At 42.4% G+C, this 18,779-nt stretch overlaps 1 protein-coding gene across 1 annotated transcript in view; it reads left to right on the forward strand.

Annotated features, from left to right (window-relative positions):
* Positions 1-18,779, forward strand: part of IQCA1 (IQ motif containing with AAA domain 1) — a 106,975-nt gene that overhangs the window by 58,005 nt on the left and 30,191 nt on the right. Inside the window, exons 8-11 of the mRNA XM_036386745.1 lie at positions 997-1,119; positions 5,112-5,187; positions 12,782-12,888; positions 13,083-13,175. Coding sequence (XP_036242638.1) covers positions 997-1,119; positions 5,112-5,187; positions 12,782-12,888; positions 13,083-13,175 — 399 coding nt within the window. The remainder of the gene's footprint in view (positions 1-996; positions 1,120-5,111; positions 5,188-12,781; positions 12,889-13,082; positions 13,176-18,779) is intronic.

Genomic DNA, 18,779 nt, shown 5'->3' on the forward strand with positions numbered 1-18,779 from the left:
TTCGCTGCTTATCAGCACAAGATGTGACTGAGCAGTGCTCAGGGCTTGAATTACCATATTTAATTAAATGTAAGGTACTGAAAGGCTTGAGGAGAGCCACTAATGGAACTGCTACTAATGGCTGCAAAGCACAGCCCTTGTCATTGTCCCCTTCCAGCATCCAGTGCTCAGTACATTAAAAGGTGTACTTGAGAAAACAAATATTTTCACTGTTACAGGAAACACATCTTACAGAAGGAAATGTTTTATTTTCTACTCTTTCACAGTACTGCCAGTATTAGTCGTCCATTAATAAACTTCAATGGGTTTTCTGATTTAGACTCATTAGTGAATGATCTTAGAATTCCTCTCAGGGACAAGAAAGCTGCCTACAAACAAGAGAATGGTGGAAGCAGCAAATTTTTCCCTGCCTTTTTCAGATAATAAAGTATAATTGGCCAGGAACTAAAGATATGGGAATTGATGGAGCTGTAGCCAGTTATCAGCTGCTGCTTGCTTGCAGGGATAAAGATGCTGAGCTGTCCCTGTGTATCTGTCAGGGTTTGTCACAATATCTCCATCCAATCTCCCTCAGCCACTAGAACAATTTCAGTCTTTAGCCATATATTGAAATTAGACACACTTCAGGGCAGCCTCTCAAAATCCATTCCTGTAAAAATCAATCTGCCTTACAAACACCAGGACAAATTCATCATCTGGGTCTGAGATAATTCATTATGTACTCATCATCTGGGTCTGAGTCCAGAGGGAACTTGGAGTTGTGTGTCATTAGAATATTCTGCTCTGGACAGCTTCAGGAACTGGTCTTACTCCATAAAAGCCTCCATGATTTGGGACAGAGAAATCAGCCTTTCCCTAATGATAAATTGGGATATTCAGCACCTGTGCTGCAGTTGGTCAGTACAAAAAGGCTTCTCTGGGATGGTCTGGAATTCAGAGAGTGCAGCCTGTTGGATATTATGTTTTCCAAATCCCTTTCCTCCCTGCCTCTTTCAGATCCTTGAGGAGCTGGCTGCCAAAAAGGCACAGGCAGAGGCAGAGAAAAATGAAAAGGATAAGAAGGGAAAAGAAGCCAAGGAACCTGCCCCAGAGAAAAAGCCACCAAAAGTTGAAAAGCAGGTAAGGAATGAAAGCAGGTTGTGAAGCCTCAGGTGTGGGCAGGGGCTGGAAAGCAACATTAAAGTGGTCACCAAAGCTCCAGGCTCAGGTTCAGGACACCAAGAAGTGCCTGGGGTTGATCTCTCTCAGCCTTCCCATGACCTCAGGGATTCTGGGGAACTTTTTACCTCTCATATTTTAGGAATGGCCACAATTGAGCTCAGTGGGAAGAGCTGATGGATGTGCAGACTGTCAGGGACATCAGTGAGAGCAAAAATCCACTTTGGGGCTTTGAGATCATTGCCAGGACACAAAGTGGTAATCAAGCATTCTCTGACCCTCTTTCCATGGAAAATCCCAGCTATCCCTGACTGCTCAGGAAATGCCTGACCCTCTTTCCATGGAAAGATGGACATTGTCTTCTCCTCCCCTTGTTTTTTAACATAAGCACCTGCTGAAGTTGCTACCAACAAAAGGTGAGAGGAGCCACATCACCCCAAGCAACTGCACCCTCTCAGAGGAGGAGAATCCCACAGAAAATACAGATTATAAACCAGAAAACCCTTCCCAATTTCAGAATATGGTAGAATTTCTACAGCACTCAGATGTACTCAGCATACATCCCCAAAGGTAAATATCACAGGATGGTTTGGGTTGGAAGGAACCTTAAAAAGAATTTAATGGTGCAGAGGAGTTCATCACTGCCACCCCTTGCAAAATTAGGAATTAAGAGCCTCAGAGCTTGTGTGGATTTCAAACCAACTTTTAAACCCCATCAGCCATGCATAAATAAAGCCATGCATTTTCCATGTCCTCAGGGTAGGAACTAGTTTTGTTTCAAATATCAATAGACACCATTTAATGTACAATATACCCCCTGAAATCTTTGTACACTTAATGTACAATATACCCCCTGAAATCTTTGAGGTAAAGGGCTGCTTCCACAAAAGACACTTCCAGCTTATTTCAGGAGCATCTTCACAGACCAAACCACCTGTGGAACAGAGCAGTGACCAAAGGGCATCTTCAAAAGCAAGCTGTGCAACAAAAATTGTCAGCTTTTGCTGAAGCAGCAGCTTTTGTTTCTCATTTACCTCCACAGTATAAACAAAAGTTAAAAGAATATCTATTTTTTTAATAAGGGTCATTAATCTCTCAGTAAATATGTGGAGGAGAAGGGTGAGTTTTCTAGGGCAAAGCTTACTCTTCACTGCAAGTTTTACACCAATTAATTTGAAGGCCTAACCCTAGAACAAATATATTTCAAAAAAATTATGCTTTTCTTGGACAAAATCCATTAATCTGGCCAAAGTTCTCAAAACATCCAGCCAGGAACCTAAATTACATGAATTTAGGAAGCATCAGTCAATTTAATTGGAAGGTAGATACCTAAATGTTAACTTGTAAATGAGCATCTTAAAAACACTATTTGGGGGTTTGGGGTGGGTGTTTTTGTTTTCCCCTTAAATAAAAATATAAATGAAAATACAAAAATGTAAATGAAAATACACAACAGGCTGAAGGAACAATTACATGGAAGTTTTTCAAGGTCTTTAAGCCTGATTGCTTAACTTTGGTAACTAGGAAGGGTTGTGACTGCTCCTGTGCAAACCAAATTTTTAAGTTCTGGTCACACATGTCTTCAGTCCCTTGTTACTGTGACCAGTTTGCTGGGTGACACTGTCAGAGCCCTGGTGAAACTCCTGAAACTGGATGGCATCTCACTCATCTGCTTAAAAACCTGATTTTTCCAGGATAAAATTGGATTCCTTCTTGGTTTTGCACATTTCTGAAGATAAGAACCAACAACAGCAGAAATGTGTCTTGATCCCCTGACAGCCTCTGCAAGGCTGTTTTGAATTGGGGTGAAATAACAGCGTGGAGCTCTGGGGTTTTATAACTTCATGTCATTCCCATCTCCTCAGCCATCACAACTCCTGTCAAGTAAGATTCTGAGCCATTATATCAGGTTCTCTGTGGTTCATTGAGAAAGAACAAAGGGAACATTCTCTCCAGGTTATAGCACTGACAGGGGGGAAAAAAAAGAGTATCTTAGACCAGTTGAGAAGTATTTGGAAAAGTTCTAACAGCAGGACTCTTATTAAAATAAGTGTAGGCTATAAGTCATAGGGATGCAGGCAGAAAAAAGCTCTGCTCCCAACTTCAGCTCTTTAAGAAAACAAAAGTTGGATCCCAGAAGGAAATTTAAGTATTTCTGAAAAGCCTGATAGCAATCTTTACAAAAGAGTATTTGATATCAAAGGAACTTCACTTTTTCTTTTCTCTGCAGGGTGCTGATTTGATTTCCCTAAGGAAAAAAACAACCCATGGCTCCATCCCCAAAAAAATCCCTTTTTCCAAAAGCAGCAGCAGTCTGGGCTGCCTCACCCAGCAACCTGCTGGAGCTTGTCCCACTGAGTGAGAGCAAGGCTGTGCATCCCTGAATTTCACCCAGAAATGTCAGATAGTGAGGCACATTCCTGTCCCTGATGAAACCTCTGAGGGAAATCTCCAAAGGAAATGTGCACAGTGAAGCAAATTCAGGTTTCCCTGCTGTCTAGTGGGAATCACCTGGTGTGGAGCTGGCTTTGGAAAGCGTCAGAAATAGATTGAGGCTCTTATTTCCACATTTCTTAATTAATTCAAATTATATTGCTTAAATTCAAACATATATTGCTGGTTCAAGGGGCCTTAGCTCATTTAAAACAGAACAACCATGGACTCAATCCACTGAAATGGATGAACTGGTTTCAAAGGAAAAATTCTTTTTATTATGTTGACTCTTAGGCTGTTAATTGAGGCAAGAGAAAACAGAGCAGCAACTGTCCTTAAGAGAGTGGGTTTGATTAAAATCAATTAAATTGACACAATGATATCATTGACATCAGTGTATAAAACCACTGAAGCAAATAACTAAAACAATTAATTGGCTTATTTATAACAATAAAATGTTGATGTGTCCTGTGGTATTGAGAGGCTAAAAATGACTAACCCATTTTTAGGCTGGTTTGGGGGGAATTTGTTTGTTGGGTTTTTTAATAGTTGACACATTTCCTCTCAGAACATCATGGTTGAATAATTTTCTATAAAATACCATGGAAAAAAATGGTAAAAGAAGTATTCTGCCCACTGCAAATGATCCAAGGATGAACCATACCCTGTGAAACTGGGAATACATTGGAGTAACTGGGGATTTGAGCTCAAATCCTCCAACTTTTTGTTACCCTTTAAACAAAGTTCTAAAAGAAAACAATTCTTGATGTTCAGTCAAGAACCTCCCAAGTCTCTTTCAAATGCATCTATAGGGTAGAAGTGATAAATGTATTATTTTCCTGTCCTTCTGGGCCCAAACTGGAATTACTGTAATGATACTTTAATTAAAACCAGATATTTGGTAACTCCCATAATGGGGCTGCAGCTGTACCTGCAGGTAGCAGATATGTCCCTAATTACAGAGCTAATTTAGGGAGTGTTCAGTTTTAATCATCCCAAGAGCTGCTGATATTTTATCTTGCTGATAACAAGTGGTTTGCAGGTTAATTAGCAAAATCCTGATCCTGTTTGGTATAAATCCACATTCACCTCCTCCCCAAACAGTGATCTAATCTCTCTTTATCAACTATTACTTCACTCACATCTTAAGACTTATGCCTGATACAAGATGAAGAAACTTTGATCATTTTCTGGGAGGTTTTTCCCTCAGAAATACTGCTTCAATGAAATGAAACTGCTTCAGGAGTATGGCAATAGCAGCAAAAGTAACAGAAAAAATGGCATTTAAATGAAATTCGATTTCAATGTTGCAAGTCTCCTACCTGAATTACATTTTCAAACAAGCTGGAGTTTAATTCTTGTTTAATTTGGTGACTTCAGCTGATAAAATGACTGGTGGAAGGTGTCCCTGCCTATGGCAGGGGGTGGAATTGGATCTTTCAGGTCTTTTCCAACCCATTCCATAATTGTGTGAAACAATGCTGTCAGCAATTCCTCTCTTCACTTTGCCCCTAATCTAGGTAGTGGATGAAGGCTGGAAAATGGGTCCAAGCAATTTCCTTTTGATGCTGGAGGAAGGAAGCTCTCAGTACCAAGGTCAGTAGCAGAAGATAACAATTCCAGCTGGAATGTTCTCCCAGATCAGCTTAATGGCAGTGTCATTCCTATAAGGTCAGGTGGGCAGCTGCCCAAACTATGGAATGTTATAGAAATTAGGATGTTAGATTTAAAAATGGTATTTAGGAAGGGAGGCTCTCAGGACCTCAGTTCTTCCAAGGGATCTGTCAAAACCATTGAGCTAATCATGCAGGAAGGGACATTTCTGTGGGTGAAAGTGAACAAACTCAAAGCAAAGTGCTTCAGAAAGCAAAAAAAAATGGCATTTTAGGATTTTCTTAGGGCAACAAGGATGACATCAGAATAGCCAATAATTCAAAAGCAGCAGACTGTAGATCAATTTTCAGCATCAATGTTTTCATACTCCTGTAATTCGACCTGTCCTGTCTCCTCCAAGAGTGAGAACTCATGGAAGAGTCCATGGATTCCTTCACAGCTGCTCAAATTATTTTTTTATTATATCTTTCAATAGGAGGAGCGTTTTCCCAAGTAGAGGCACAAAACTCTGAATGTACTTGCTTCATGCCAAGTGTGTGAAACTAAAACATAATTCAGACTGAGCAAGGGGTCTGGCTGGTTTTTCACTTGGAGAAAGCCCCAAAAAGCAGGGATTTCTTAATAAAAACTATGAAAGGGCATTTGGTTCTTTTCCAGATCTCTTCTATCCTCTCCTCTGCTTTTGATATTTCTGTTTATCTCTTCAACACTTGTCTCAGTGCTCAGCCTGATCCACAAGTGAATTAGGAAGTAAGTCTTGCACTTGTCTAAAGTGGAAAATGGGGTTATTTTTGCTGTATCTCTGCAGATCCTGTTCTGATACAATGTGGAAAAATAGCTTCTCTGCTCTCCACTCTTTAGAGCTAGTGCCTTGCGAAAATTCCTCATATGAAAAGTCTCCATTATTCCCTCCTGCTGACAAATTACTGGTGTCAAGTTTTCTGCCTGATTTGAGCTGGCTGGAGAGAAAGAAGTGAACTTAAACTTGCTAAATGTGCATCAGTAGTTTGGCCTGACCTCTGACTCGCAACAATTAGGATTTTCTTACACCTTATAAATCACAGAGCAGCTTTCTGGCTAAAAAATGGAGCTTTGCATCCCATCTGCTCTCAACTACCACGTCAGAACCCTGCTGAAGGCAGCAGGAGCTTTAGATAAGCATCAATTCCATCCAAACTTCTTTCCTGAGCTGGCCAAGCATGAAATGGCACCTGGAAGACAAAGGCAGTCTTGGCAAGAGTGGGGCTCCCAGCCAGGCAGTGCCCAGGGCAGGGCAGGAGGGGTTTGCCTTGGAGGGAACATGCCTGGCTGTAAACTCAGCTCAGCTGTGGGTACCAGAGTTGTCAGAACCCAGGACATCCCTCTGGCTGCCCTGGAGGACTCCAGACCCTGTCAAGGGGCTCAGAGACCTTGGCACAGAGTCACAAACACCTGTGCCTTTGATTTAGCCCATGGGAACAATTACCAACTTTGTGTGAGGAGTTACAAACCACAAGAGTTTGAGTAGGATGACAGTGAATTTGTCACAGGGTGAAAATGTAGAATTTTGTGGATTTAGAATGGGGGTTCAGGAGGCAAGATGGAGGAATCTGGGTGTGTCCTTTCCTTCTTCTCCTTCTTCTTGTCCTCCATCTTCTGCTGTCATGGTGGCACTTCTGGATTGGTTTAGAGTAGAGACAGACTGCCTAACATAGGTGATAGGTATTGGAATCTCTGCTGGTCAGAGTGACCCCAAGATGTGTCAGAAAGTCTCTTTTCCCAGCCCAGCAGTGGAAGAAGGAATCAGAACCCTTCAGTTCTTGTTCTCAAGGTTGTTTATTGCTTCTTATCTATAACATTCTTTCCCTGACCTGCTGAGGTCTGTCCAGGTCAGACAGAGGCACACTGACCACCCTCAAGGCAGTGTTATCTTTTTATACTAAAAACTACCTGTACTTTATTTACAATAATTTTCCAATACCTATCACCTGTGTTAGACAGTGAGCTTCTACCTTAAACCAATCCAAAAGTGCCAACATCACCCAGAAGATGGAGGCTAGGAAGAAGAAGGAAGAAGGACAAGGCACACCCAAATTCCTCCATCTTGGGACCCCATTCTAAAAACCCCAAAAATCTATTTTTCACCCTTTGACAAACTAACTATTATTCTACTTAATAATTGTAATTCCTCATATAAAGGTGGTAATTTGCTCCATGGGTCAAAATCAAAGGCACAGGAGTCCTGGGCTCTGTGCCAAGGTCTCTGAGCCCCCTGGCAGGGGCTTGAGCCATCCAGGACAGCCAGAGGGATGTCCTGGGTTCCAACAGATAGGTATTGGAAAATTACTGTAAATAAAGTACACACAGTTCTTAGTATAAAAAGCCAACACCACCCCAAGGGTGGTCAGGGTGCCACAACCCAACCTGCTGGACAGATCTCAGCAGGTCAGAGAAAGAATGGAATAGATAAGAGAAAATAAACAACCTTGAGAAGCAGAGCTGAAGAATCTTGACTTCTTTCATTGTGGAGCTGGGAAGAGACTTTCTAATACCTTGGGAGCCATTTCAACCACAAAAACCTGACAGGAGTGAGGAATAAAGACACCACAGGGGGGACTTTAACAGCCGTGGAGACTCCCAGTTTTCACAACTATCCTGTGTGAGGAGCCAGGAGGGTTACAAGGGGATGGGGGATTGGTCACCAAGCTGTATCTGAACATCAGGACACCTGCTCTGAGCCCTGCACACACAGAACTTTGGGGGGTTATCCCCACAGTGTGAGTGCCTCTGTGGTTCCCATTTCCAAACACAGAACTTTGTGGGGTTATCCCCACAGTGTGAGTGCCTCTGTGGTTCCCATTTCCAAACACAGAATTTTTGGGGGTTATCCCCACAGTGTTGGTGCCTCTGATTCCCATTTCCAAACACAGAACTCTGGGGGGTTATCCCCACAGTGTTGGTGCCTCTGTGGTTCCCATTTCCAAACACAGAATTTTTGGGGGTTATCCCCACAGTTTCGGTGCCTCTGTGGTTCCCATTCCCAAACACAGAATTTTGGGGGTTATCCCCACAGTGTGAGTGCCTCTGTGGTTCCCATTCCCAAACACAGAATTTTGGGGGTTATCCCCACAGTGTGAGTGCCTCTGTGGTTCCCATTCCCAAACACAGAACTTTGGGGGGTTATCCCCACAGTGTGAGTGCCTCTGTCATTCCCATTTCCAAACACAGAACTCTGGGGGGTTATCCCCACAGTGTGAGTGCCTCTGTGGTTCCCATTTCCAAACACAGAACTTTGGGGGGTTATCCCCACAGTGTGAGTGCCTCTGTCGTTCCCATTTCCAAGCACAGAATTTTGGGGGTTATCCCCACAGTGTGAGTGCCTCTGTGGTTCCCATTTCCCAGTTACACACCACACACCTCCAGCCCATCCTGCTGGAGCTTCCAGCTGCTGCCCAGCTCTGAAGGCACATGAGAAGGAGCCCTTTTGTGCACAGAGCACAAGCAGGAGCCCTCAGAGTGGAAAAGCTCTCTTGCAGGCTTCAAAGGATACCTGCAGTTCTGGCTCAGGCACAGGAGGAGTCTGTAGCTGTGCAGTTCAACTTCAGGTGGGGTTTTTTTTCCTCCTTTTCTCCTGGTGAACCAGGTCTGTTTGACACCACATTTATTTTTAGTAATTAGCTGTTTTAGCTGTTAATTCCTCCTTGCAGCACAATCCTGCAGCACTTTGGGCTTTTCATTGCAGGGCACTCATACAATACTACCTGGGGGTTGTCCAAAATGATTTTATTCTGAATGCAACCATAGGTTCTTTGAATCAAATTCTTTCATCAGAATCAAATCTACAACAACATCCACCCAGAACACCACAGTCTCTTGTATTTTTAATTTTTAGGCTGCTTTCCTCTCAGTAGCAGAATTATGCAGGAAAAAATTAGGTCTGAGTTTGGACTTTCTACTGAGAACTTTTTTTTCCCTAATCTTATACAGAAATAGGTCACTTGCTATCAGCATTTGCACAGAACTTCAGCTTTGTTAGTGCAGAAATCTTGAAGACATAATTGAAGCAACAGAGGTGGATTAAGAAATGTTTCTATCAGGAGTAATTCAAAGTGTGTCTAAAGTTCACCTAAATGACAGCTGACCAAACAACAAACATCTTTGTTTTGTCACAGCCCCCAACACTTAATTTGAAAAAAGTGTTCCCATCCCATGAAATTGGTGCTTTATACCTAGCTTTCTTGAATATTTTTTAAAATATAAATCAGTTTTGACAGAAATCTGAACATTTCACTCTGTTTTTACCTCCTTTACCAAGCTAGAGCTGCTGCCTAAACTTCACTGGAAGCCTTTTATCCTCCTAGAGCTGTACCTGGCCATTTTTCTAGTGGCTAAGCTCCACTTGCCAAGCCCTAAAACACTTATTTTAAATGATGTGGTTGGAAACAGCCTCTTTGTGTGGCATCTCCTGTCACACTGGAATAGCCAGAGTTTACAGGGGGCAAATGCAAGGCTGAACCTTTTCCTCCCTCTGTATTTTTGCAGCGTATTTTTGCAGTGTGAGGCAGCAATGTGCTATTTTCCCCATTCTACAGATCATATTTATGACTTGCTCAGTGTCACAGAGGATATTTGACTTCAAATACTCCATGGTGTGCCCAAATATTCCTTGAAGGTGTGGTGATACTCTGTATTTTTAACCAGCCTTCAAAAGATTCAAATCCTTTTGCCAGGAGGTTCAAAGTGGCCATTTCAAGAGAAGCTTCATGATTCAAATAAATATTATAGAATTGTTATTAACAGGCTGTTCTGTGAAATTCTGGGATATTGGAGTTCCCTACTGGCCTGCAGAGCTGGGATGCAGATTTAGGAGTGCTCTGGGCTGCCTTTGAGCCCTGAGCTAGCTCTGCATATAAAACAATCCCAAAATAAGCAATACACTATTTTAGAAAAGGTGACATAAATTTCACTGCACACACACAGGCCCAGAAATAGCTTCTGGAGCTGGCTGACCCTGCCTGTAACAAAATACCAGACTCTGCTGACCAGCCAGTGAAAACATAACATCCTTAGCCTCCTGACCCCCCTTTAAAATTAACTTTGAAACATTTTGTTGATCTATAAAAGAATAACAGAGCATCTAGCACCTATGAGTTATTGATCTCTCCACTAAAATTAGGCCCCTCTAACCCACTGGTTAATATAACACTGAGATAACTCATTGCCAGGTAATCCCAGAGTCTGGGGGGACTCTCCCTGCTTTGCCTGCAGTGGGTATTAACCACTAATCAATCTACAAAATGACAATAAACAATTATGAAAAAAAAAAAAACAGAATAGAAAAACCTACAGATCCCTCTATGAAAAATAAATCTCTAAAGCCTGGTACTCCTGTGAAAACATAGCACTGGCAACCTGCTGACCCAGTCAGGAAAGTGTTTAAAAGTTCACATAACTCCTATGTAATGTCCCCTTTCCCCAAGGCTGGAATTCCAGGCTGGAGGAACTACCTCATAACTTGGGCAAATCAGCTTTTCCTGCTGAAATATTACATGACATCTGTCATGCCCTCTGATGACCCACAAGTAATTTAAAGAAATTAAATGTACTTTGGAGTTTCTTCCATTACCAAAATATCCCCTGTCCTCCTCCATCCCCACCATTCTCAGTGCTGAAATTAAGATTGCTCACCTGCAAGAACTACTCCCTCTATCAACTTTGTAAAACTACAGATCCTCTGCCTGGAATTGGGCCCTGAAAAAATTTTGGGGGGGGGGGATGGAAAGAGCAGCCAGTCTTGGATTAATTAAAACTTGGATGTTAAAACCCTTCTGAATTTGCATGGTGCCTTCAGCAGGCCAGGGATGCAGGGGAGAATATCAAATATGATATCTGTACAAATAGAATATCTGTACAAATAGAATGTCTGTACAAATAGAATGTCTGTACAAAACTGATTCACACAGGAGCCAACATCTGAAAGTGGAAAACTGTCATTTCAAATCGTCAGGAAATCGAATTAGCACACAGCTGGAGATTAGCTGTCATTTAGGAAGATACAATCAGGGCTTGAAAGGCAAGATATGAATTGTCTTCCTTCAAATTATCTCAAGGAGTGTAGGAAAAAAAGAAGTGTTTCCATTAAAACCAGGCACTTAGAGAACTCAGATATGCACTGAGCTCGTCAGACTTCATTTAGTTTTCTTTCTAAAGAGCAAATTGCAGTTTGCCTCAACAAAAATAATGAGCTGCACCTCAGGATCATTAGGTACTTTATCATAAATAGCTTTTTTTTCATCCCCAGTTCCACAAATTCACTGTGACTGGGTGTTAGGTCTCCTTGTTACTTCTCCTTTGCACAGCACTTCAAAACAGAGGGGCTGGATCTGGTGGTTCTTGTCTCTTTTGGGCTTAACTGCCTTTTAATTTCTGAATTGAGCTTAAAATCCCCTTAAAAAGTGAAGCCTCTATGTGGCCTTGCATCCCTCGTGGTCAGCTGCAGGTTATTGCTCTGTCACCCTCACTGTCCCCTCCTCTCTCCCACCTCCAAATGCTCAGTGCTGGTTTTATTCCCGTTCCAGTGCCCCTATTCCCATATTTCAGCCTCCTGGGAATGACTACAAGGGCCAGCTCCACAGGATGCAGCAGCTCTAGCTGAGCCATGGGGAGAAGAGGGAAATTTGTAGGTTGAATTAACCCCCTTCCTTTAGTCCCCAAGCCAAGTGACACTGGTGGAGAGTGCATCCTTCAGGGCAGGAGCCACCTCTGTGCCTTCTTCATGGAAAAGATTGAAGCCTTGTGCTGTGAAATGAAATGGAAAAAAAAAAAAAAAAAAAAATCAGGCACGGGACAGGGCTCGTGGAGATTGAGCACGCTCCAGGCTCTCAGCTTTACAGCCTCACTATATCCCATTATCCTCCTGAATTCTGATCCCATTCTGCAACCCAAGGCAAAAGCAGAAATCCCTTAACCTCAAGGTTTGCAGATCCTAACACAACAGGGTGTTGTGGGGTTGTGAGGGTCACCTGGATGAGGTGAGAGATGAGAATTTGACTCCAGGTTCTTAGAAGGCTGATTTATTATTATATTATATTATATTATATTATATTATATTATATTATATTATATTATATTATATTATATTATATTATATTATATTATATTATATTATATTATACAACTATACTAAAGAAAGAGAAAGGAGACATCAGAAGGCTGGAGAAGAATGAATAATAAAAACCTGTGAGAGACTCAGAGAGTCCAACACAGCTGGACTAGGATTGGTCATTAATTAAAAACAATTAATATATTTGGACAAACAATCTCCAGGCCACATTCCAGAGGAGCAAAACATGGAGAAGCTGAAGCTTCCCAGCTTCCCAGGAGAAAAATCCTGACAAAGGGACTTTTCAGAAAAGATCATGGTGACAACAGGGCTCTGAACTTGGTGAGGGTCCCTAGAGCCTGCTGCTTTCCTGCAGCTCATCATTTAACAAAAGCTGCCTACAGCCACCCTTTCTTTTGCCTCCAGAAGCAGTTGGAGAAACCAATGGCTTCTGTAACTTTTCCCCTTTTTTTTTTTCTTTCTTTTGGCTAACAGTCTTTTGGGAGAACAGAGATAACAAAGCAGATTTTCTCCAGGATCATGACCCAGAGCTGATCAAAGCAGGGGAACGGGAAGAAGTGGAGGAGGAGATCAGAGTGCAGGTGAGCTTACAATAGCAAGAGGACACTGCTCACGTGCATTACCTGGGGAGATTTTTCTCCAGCTGCAAGAACTGGCCCTGGCACAGCCCTTCCCTCCCTCCAGAGTCCCTTCTACCTGTTCTGTGCTTGTTCAGCTGAACATTTGTGGCAGAACAGAAAACTGAGGAAGGTCCCTCTGTGTTTGTCTTGGGCAGGTCGATGAAGTGATGCAGGAGAAGCTGCTGAGAGTCAAAGAGGCTGTGGATGGAGAGACAGGTCCAGGTCAGGTCAAAGCTGCCAAAGAGAAGGTAAGAGCAGCAAGGTGGGAGAATTGAGGGGCAGCCTCAATTCCATCAGTGCAAACCTCAGGGACAAACATCAGAATGTCCCCCCATAACATTTACTGAATCTCAAGTCAGGAGCATCTGAAAATCTCTTCACCTGTGGCAATTTTCAGGGCCTTCTCCATTAGCTCTTGCTCTTTAACTTGTATAAATATTGCTTAGGGCAAGTTGAGCTATTCCAGACATAAATCACTACAAAATATTTCAGATTTTCACCTTCCTGAAATCCTTGGATGCAGTCAAACAGCAAAATGGAAGCACCCTCTCTTTAGGGTGACCAGTTCAGATTTATAGTTTTCCAAGGAAAACAGGGATCTGGAGGCCAGTGAGTTTTCCAGCTGCTGGCTGTTTTCCTCCTGAATAAGGACTGGTTATTATGTTTCAAGACCATACACCAAAAAAATTCCCTCTGAATGTTTTGATGTAACCTTTCATTTGTCTGTAACACCACATAGATCACACACAGCCAGGTACTGATTATGTTACTACATCCTCTTGAAGGGTTTGGGAATTTGCAATTAAGCCAAGTTTATTTAGGCATAAAAAATAGCTTAAACCCTCCCCAAAATATAGCACATGTCATGTTCACATCTAGTTTTATAGCATTATCATATGAAGAATTCCACTGCTTGTGGTTCTCTAAAATTCCTTACCAAAGCATTTAAATTAGAGATCATGTCAGTGCAAAATCACTCAGAGCTTACAGCCCACCACTCAATCAGCAGATCCACTCAAAACCCTCAGGGCAAATAGCCAGCCCTAATCTCATGCTGCATTTCATTTCTGTAATACCTTTTAGCATGCAAATACTTGCTGTTGCTCTACTTCTACTCAAATTATCTTTAAAAATGCTCTTTCACCTGACAAACCTCCAGGGACAATCTAATAAGAAAAGACTGGGGCAGCTCTGAAAGCTGATCCCAACTGGATTCCTAAATCTGTTTCAAAAATAGGGGGGGCTTAAGACAGACAGACAAAATATTGCAACAATCTCCCCCAAGTTTTCATGGGCAGCCACATTTAGATCAGCTGGTCTGTGCCCTGCTGCAAAATGTCCCATTGGAATTACAGAGCTTTATCTTAGGGGCTGGGTTGGGTTTGTTTTTTTTCCCTTCAGTGTAGTGTTGGAATAGCTTAGGGTGGAGATTATTTAAGATTTATTTAACTTTTATCTTCCCAAGTTATGCCAGTAGCCTGAGAGAAAGAGGCAGGGAAAGAAGCACTAATTAGAGAATAGAAATTCCTTAAAGATTTCATCTAAAATAACCCCACCCAAGCCAAAACAGTTCTGTTTGACGGATGGGGAACCAAAGGAAAGGTGCAGTTTAAGTCAAAACACATCTTCCCTGTGCAAAGCCATTTAAAATGTCCATTCAGCACTGGCAAAGGCTTTTTCCAATTAGTATTTGCATAAATATCTCAGCCATAAACCAAACCAGTGCATACCTGTGCACACAGACTGCAGATCTGCTTTAGGATAACCTGCTCTAGATAATAAGAATAATATGAGCTGGAAAGTTTTGGGAATGCCTCATTAATTTATTATTCAGCAAAAAAAATCTCTAGTTTTTCAAGCAACGTTTGAGGTTCCATATGTCTCCCCTCAGCTCTGCAGCACAAAATAACAGGTTCAGGTTCTCATTGTAGCCAGGAGTGTGTCTGAGTTCAGTGTGAAACATCCTCCTGCCAAAAAACAAAGGGGATATTCTGCATTCTCAGGAGAATTCAACATTCTTCAGAGGAATCAGACCTTCTCCTGCACTCTGGCAGTGGGCAAGGGGCAATGAAAGGGTCATTTCTTCAGGAGAGCTTTTACAGGTGGAATTTTGTGTCTAGAGACCATTATCCCAAATTCCTGATGCCACATTTGGCCATTCTCTCTGTTTTAGGGAGGGATTTCTTCTGCTCTCTTTGTCAGGGAATAATCCCTACCAGAGGCAGGTGTTCTGTGCCTGCCCAAGCCTTAAGATGAGTAGCTCACAACTCAGAAAATTTCTGTCAAATCCATATTAAAAACAAAAAATCTGCCTCACCCACAGGAACCAATCTGAGTTTTAAAGTCCCTTTTGTGGGGAATACAATAAGGACATTTTGGAACTTGAATCTAAAGGGAAATTTCTCCCCTCCAGTCAGTGTTCCAGACTGGAAATCATGGCATCTCAGGTCTTAGATTTAAGAAAAACAATATATAACATCTCCAGGCCTAGCCAGAGCCACTCCTTTATTTTCATCAGTTCTTTATCACTGATTCCCAAACCTTCAAACACCACTTACTGCTAAAAGCTGACACTTAGCCCTACCAAGGACTGCTCTTAGACCTCCTGAAGATAAGAGGAGTTTCTTTGGAGTGTCTTCCTTTACCAAAATACCACATCCTCCTCCATCCCCACCATTCCCAGTGCTGAAGTTAAGATTACTCACCTGAAAGAACTATTCTCTCTATAAACTTTGTAAAACTACAAATCCTCCATTTGGCAGCTTTGTGGAAGAACAAACTTGGGTGAAAAAAAATTGTTCTTCTCATGACAAGTGGGTCTCCAGAGCAGCAGACTGATGTGGAAATAGCAAAATTAATTAGATTGCAGCTAATAGTCAATAAAGCACATTGCTGTTGCTGGAGTCACAGATCCTGTGTGTGATGGTGTTCACAGGGGTCCCAGGATGAGGGAAGAGATGAGAATCTTGACTCCACGTTTCAGAAGGCTGATTTATTATTTTATTATATATATATATATATATTATATTAAAAGAAAATGAGATATTAAAACTACACTAAAAGAATAGAAGAAAGGACTTCATCAGAAGGCTAGAAAAGAAAGGAATGGAATGATAATAAAATCTTGTGACTGACCAGAGTCCCAACACAGCTGGACCTGTGACTGGTCATCAAGTAGAAACAACTCACATGGACCAATCAAAGATGCACCTGTTGCATTCCACAGCAGCACATAATTGTTGTTTTTCTTTTCCCCTGAGGCTTCTCAGCTTCTGAGGAGAAAAAATCCTGTCAAAAAGGATTTTTCATAAAATATGTCTGTGACACCTGTGCCTCTTTCCAAGCCGGGAGCTTCCCACACCCAGGGATGGAGCAGAGTGTCCTGTTTGAGACACACTTTGCTGGCCTCTGATTCTTCCAGAGAGCCCCTGGTCCCATGACTCACTGGAAAGGGGATGGGGACACAACAGGAACAGAGGAATTGGGTCAGCTCTGCTCTAAGCTGCATTTTCCTTCTCTTGGCACAGTGGCAGCTCATCCCCTGCCCAGGCAGGATCACCAAGGTAGGACTGGGAGCACTGGGAATGACCAGGCTGAGGAAGGGCTGGCAGGGAGATGTCCTCTGAGGGAGGAACATGGCAGTCACTGATCTGGAAGTTACATTTAAGAGCTTATCAGAGCTCTTTCTCTCGAGCCCATTGTGCTGCTTTTCCTGCTCTGCTCCCCCAAGGATTTATTGCTGATCCCCAAGTGCAGGTAAAGCAATGCATTGGAAATGAACACACCCACACATACACAAAGGCATGGCCAGAATTCAGGGAAAAAAAAGAAAAAAAGACACAGAAAACCCAGGAAAGAGGGATATGAGAACCTAAGTGTGGATGGAAAACTTGCTTCTGAGCTAGGCCTCAACACAGCTTTGGAGGTTCCTTTTTGGTGAAACTGGGTAGAAGCAAGAAAACCACAAGTGGCTGTGACAGAAATACTGACAAGATGTATAAATATATCTATAAATATAAACATATCTCTATAGATATAAATATATAAGTATAAAATATAAATATTTATATTATATAAATGAAAATAATTTCTACTCATTATTATAAAAATAAATTAATATATAATAATTATATATAGTTATAATATAGCTATATGTGTAGGTATAAATTTTTATATAATATGTAATATAGAAATATAAATATTATATGAAAATATAAATATTGATATAGATATAAATGCCAGGAGAGAAGCTGGGTGAGAACTGAGCAAAGGCTGGGTTTGAAGGCTCTGTTTCCCAAGCCCTGCTGGATTTCCTGTAACTGCTGCACCCAGAGCCCTCAGCCAGCTGTAGGAGCTGTCACCTCTTTGGATCCTAAATCCAACAGGGATGGCAGAGCAGAGTCCCTCATTCAGCAAGTTAATGAATCAGTGGGAGCATCTTTGCTGAGCATTTTTCAGTGTCAGAAGCTGCTTGTTTTATCTCAGCACTGCCAGAACAGACTTCTCAACCCAGGTCCTGTGCAAAGCTTCACTTGCTCAACCTCCCATCTTAAACATCTCACATGATCCAAGGAATCCCATAAAAAACTGCATCAGCCGCTGCTGTTTCCCTTAAACCAGAGGAGCACTTCTGTCCTGTCCCTGTTCCCCAAGGGAACCTACAAGAACCACAGAGAGGGACTTGTTACAACAAGGGACAAGTTTTACGATGATATTTTCTGGAAAATCATCTTTGCCCAGGATTTCTTCTCTTGGGAAGCTGAGAAGCCTCAGAGGAATGAAAACAACAATTATCTGATTGCTGCTCCTGTGTTTGCTGCTTTGGAATGTGGCTTGGACAATGTTTACCAACAGGTGAATGTTTGATTGGTTCCATGTGAATTGTTATTAATTAATGACCAATCCCAGCCAGCTGTGTCAGACTCTGAGGAGTCAGTCCCCAGTTTTTATTATTCATTCTTGTTAAGCCTTCTGTGAGTATCCTTTCTCTTTCTTTAGTAGAGTTTTAGTATAGCATCATATCATATCATATCATAATAAATCAGCCTTCTGAGAACATGGAGTCAGATTCTCATCTCTCACCTCCTCCTGGGGACCTCACAAACACCACAGACGAGGAGGAGTGGCTTCCAACTGAGAGTGCCTTTAGATGGGATATTGGGAAGGAATTTCTCCCTGTGAGTGGCACTGGCACATGGTGCCCAGAGCAGCTGTGGCTGCCCCTGGATCCCTGGCAGTGCCCAAGGCCAGGTTGGACAGGGCTTGGAGCACCCTGGGATGGTGGAATGTGTCTCTGCCATGGCAGGGGTGGCACTGGGTGATTTTCCAAACCAGCCATGCCATGATTCCTGTGGTGGCCAGGACTGTGAGATCACAGCCAAAGGGTGCCACACATCCTCCAGTTTCAACCATTCTCCTCAGGGACACCTCTGGACAGCCTCTCCCTCCTGCTGCCATCCCAGCAGCAGCCAGGGCTCTGGAATTGGCTCTGAAATCAGGTTCTTGCCTGCTCCAACCTCTGAGCTGCCCAAAACGTTTTGCTGGGTGGGAGAAGCCACCCCCAGAGCACAGGACAGAGCCCAGTGTCCCTCCCAGCTGCCACCTGGTGCAGCTCACTCTGTGGGGTCAGCAAAGCAGGAAATCACCCAGTCAGGGCATGGCTGCACAGGAGCTCAGCTGGCACTTCAGGCAGAGCAGCCAGGAGATTTCCATTCTAAATGAGCAGTGTGTTCACATCCATTAAACATTATCATTTCCTAAATAAAAGCAGTTCCCAGTAAGACATTTTGGAGACAAGCCATTGTCTACAATTCATATTTGCCCTTATCACATCTCAGCCTGTGCCAAATTCC

The sequence above is a fragment of the Molothrus ater genome, chromosome 7 (assembly GCF_012460135.2).
Source record: "Molothrus ater isolate BHLD 08-10-18 breed brown headed cowbird chromosome 7, BPBGC_Mater_1.1, whole genome shotgun sequence".
NCBI lineage: Eukaryota > Metazoa > Chordata > Aves > Passeriformes > Icteridae > Molothrus > Molothrus ater.